This window comes from Alexandromys fortis, unplaced genomic scaffold, assembly GCF_014885135.2.
Source record: "Alexandromys fortis isolate MF-2015 unplaced genomic scaffold, M_Fortis_MF-2015_v1.1 scaffold_31, whole genome shotgun sequence".
NCBI classification, from domain to species: domain Eukaryota; kingdom Metazoa; phylum Chordata; class Mammalia; order Rodentia; family Cricetidae; genus Alexandromys; species Alexandromys fortis.
The window spans coordinates 12215070-12217357 of NW_026067974.1; the positions used below are offsets into that span (position 1 = coordinate 12215070).

The 2288-nt window shown below is 46.3% G+C and overlaps 1 protein-coding gene across 1 annotated transcript; it reads left to right on the forward strand.

The window, feature by feature from the left end:
* Positions 1-6: 6 nt before the first annotated feature.
* On the forward strand, positions 7-1706 carry Eif1 (eukaryotic translation initiation factor 1). The gene is made up of 3 exons (XM_050157017.1): positions 7-298; positions 544-645; positions 867-1706. Exons 1-3 carry the CDS (start codon positions 104-106, stop codon positions 909-911), a joined length of 342 nt encoding a protein of 113 aa, XP_050012974.1. The 5' UTR covers positions 7-103; the 3' UTR covers positions 912-1706.
* Positions 1707-2288: the final 582 nt, after the last annotated feature.

Below are 2288 nucleotides of genomic sequence, written 5' to 3' on the forward strand. Positions count from 1 at the left end.
CCCTCGAGCCCCCTCGCTTCCCGACGCTCCGTCCCCCCCGCCCGCCTTCTCCCGCAGCCGCCTTCCGCAGGCCGTTTCCACCGAGGAAAAGGAATCGTATCGTATGTCCGCTATTCAGAACCTCCACTCTTTCGACCCCTTTGCTGATGCAAGTAAGGGTGATGACCTGCTTCCTGCTGGCACTGAGGATTATATCCATATAAGAATTCAACAGAGAAACGGCAGGAAGACCCTTACCACTGTCCAAGGGATCGCTGATGATTACGATAAAAAGAAACTAGTGAAGGCGTTTAAGAAGGTAGGTCCTAGCCGGGCGTAGTGGTGCACGCCTTTAATCCTAGCATTGGGGAGGGAAAGGCAGGCAGATCTGAGTTCGAGGCTAGCCAAGGCTTTGCAAAGAAACCCTGTCTCGAACCAAAAATGGAAAAGAGGTGTCTGCTGTAGAAAGAGCACGATTTGCTGTCTACAAGGCGAGAAGATGCAAACTGAAAGGGATCAAGTGCTGTTGCTTAGCCTCATGTTCTGCACCTTTTGTGTTTACAGAAATTTGCCTGCAATGGTACTGTAATTGAGCATCCAGAATATGGAGAAGTAATTCAGCTACAGGGTGACCAGCGCAAGAACATATGCCAGTTCCTAATAGAGGTGAGTTCAGGCCTGCCTCAATGCTCAGCCTTTCTAAGGTGTGGGATTCCTGTCATCTTTAACTCGGGCTTTTAGCTCTCCCATCCAGACTGGTCTTTGTTAGGTGTACCCTCCTTGTTTGGAATCCTTTCATCTGGTGTAATAGTGGGAAAGCCGGTGGTTGGTGTCATTCACATACTTAACTCCTGTCCTTTAAAATTGTTGTCCCTTTCTCTTTGCAGATTGGACTGGCTAAGGACGATCAGCTGAAGGTTCATGGGTTTTAAGTGCTTGTGACTCTGAAGCTTAAGTGAGGATTTCCTTGCAATGAGTAGAATTTCCCTCCTGTCCCTTGTCACAAGTTTAAAAACCTCACAGCTTGTATAATGTAACCATTTGGGGTCCGCTTTTAACTTGGACTAGTGTAACTCCTTCATGCAATAAACTGAAAAGAGCCATGCTGTCTAGTCTGGAAGTCCCTCATTTAAACAGGTCAAGCAGTAGCCCCGGCAGTGTCCAGCCTGAAACAAAGCAATAACTATGTTTCAGCCAAGCCCAGAGCCCCCAAGTTCATAGGCTATGTCTGCCCAGAAGCTCCTTGGCTCTCCCCCTGCAGAATCCCCTGTCCTAGGAGAATGTCACCACTTGAACAGCCCAGGTGAACAAGAGAATGGGTAACACCACAGTAGCTATGCCACTAGAGGGAGTCTCTAGTAAGAGCCCCTGGTGTCTGGCCAGGTAGGCAGAATTCAGAAATGGCCATCTTTCCCCAGGGGTCAGGGACATGTGGCTTGCCACCAGGGTAATCTTTTTAGCCAGGCATATAGCAAGGGATGTTGGAAGAACTGAAGGGTGGGGCCAGCCTTGTATCAATTAAACTTATGACAAGGGAACAAATACCAAACTGATGCCATCGGTCATGTGGCTAGCTGTATGTTTCAACTCAATGGTAGCAGCTACCCAGTGCCATGTGAAGGAACAAACTGGTTTTTTTTTTTTGTTTTCTTTTCCCTTACAGTTTTAATGTTCTGTAATGTATTTAAACCCTTATTTAAATAAAACTTGTTTTCAGAAATACATGATGTCCGGACTCTATTTCACGTTGAGTCGAGTTTATATGCAGGAAAGAATCACAAAGTTGGAAAGCATTTAACAAACGGTGTTTCCATTTATCGACATCATGGGAAAGTGTTCTGTATGTGGCAGACAGGTACTTCAGGCAGCTGGAGAGATCAGTTGGGCTATCTTAAGCTTAGGGAGGGGACTTGTGCTGGAACATTTTGGGTTCCACAAATGGCTTTGGCTCAAGGGCTTTCAGGTTCTTTAGAGACCTCCCTATATTTCCTTCACTGGCTTGGAATCCCTGTGCTGGCCCACACACCCATCTGTCTTCCTCTGCTGGTGAAGGTGTTATTTTGGGAGGCCACTCCTAAGGAAACACTTTGAGAATCGAGGTTACAGAAAAGGGACAGTATTTCCAGGCAGGATCTTTTCCTAGGCATTTTGTGTAAGGTAAAGGCACAAGTAAGGGAATGGAATCAGATTCAGAAGAATCTTGAGCTCAGCTAAGGTCTTTGCTAAAACAAGATTCCACCAAAACCATCTGGTACAGGTATGGTGGCAGTATTTAAAAGAGCTAAAGGACTATTTTAGGGCAAGACAAA

What these genes read in the sequence shown, in the direction of transcription:
- Eif1 (XM_050157017.1), top strand. Translation starts at nt 104, where the DNA reads ATGTCCGCTATTCAGAACCTCCACTCTTTCGACCCCTTTGCTGATGCA. An exon ending in TAGTGAAGGCGTTTAAGAAG is followed by an intron (nt 299 to 543) that starts GTAGGTCCTAGC and finishes TTGTGTTTACAG; the next exon opens with AAATTTGCCTGCAATGGTAC. An exon ending in TATGCCAGTTCCTAATAGAG is followed by an intron (nt 646 to 866) that starts GTGAGTTCAGGC and finishes TTCTCTTTGCAG; the next exon opens with ATTGGACTGGCTAAGGACGA.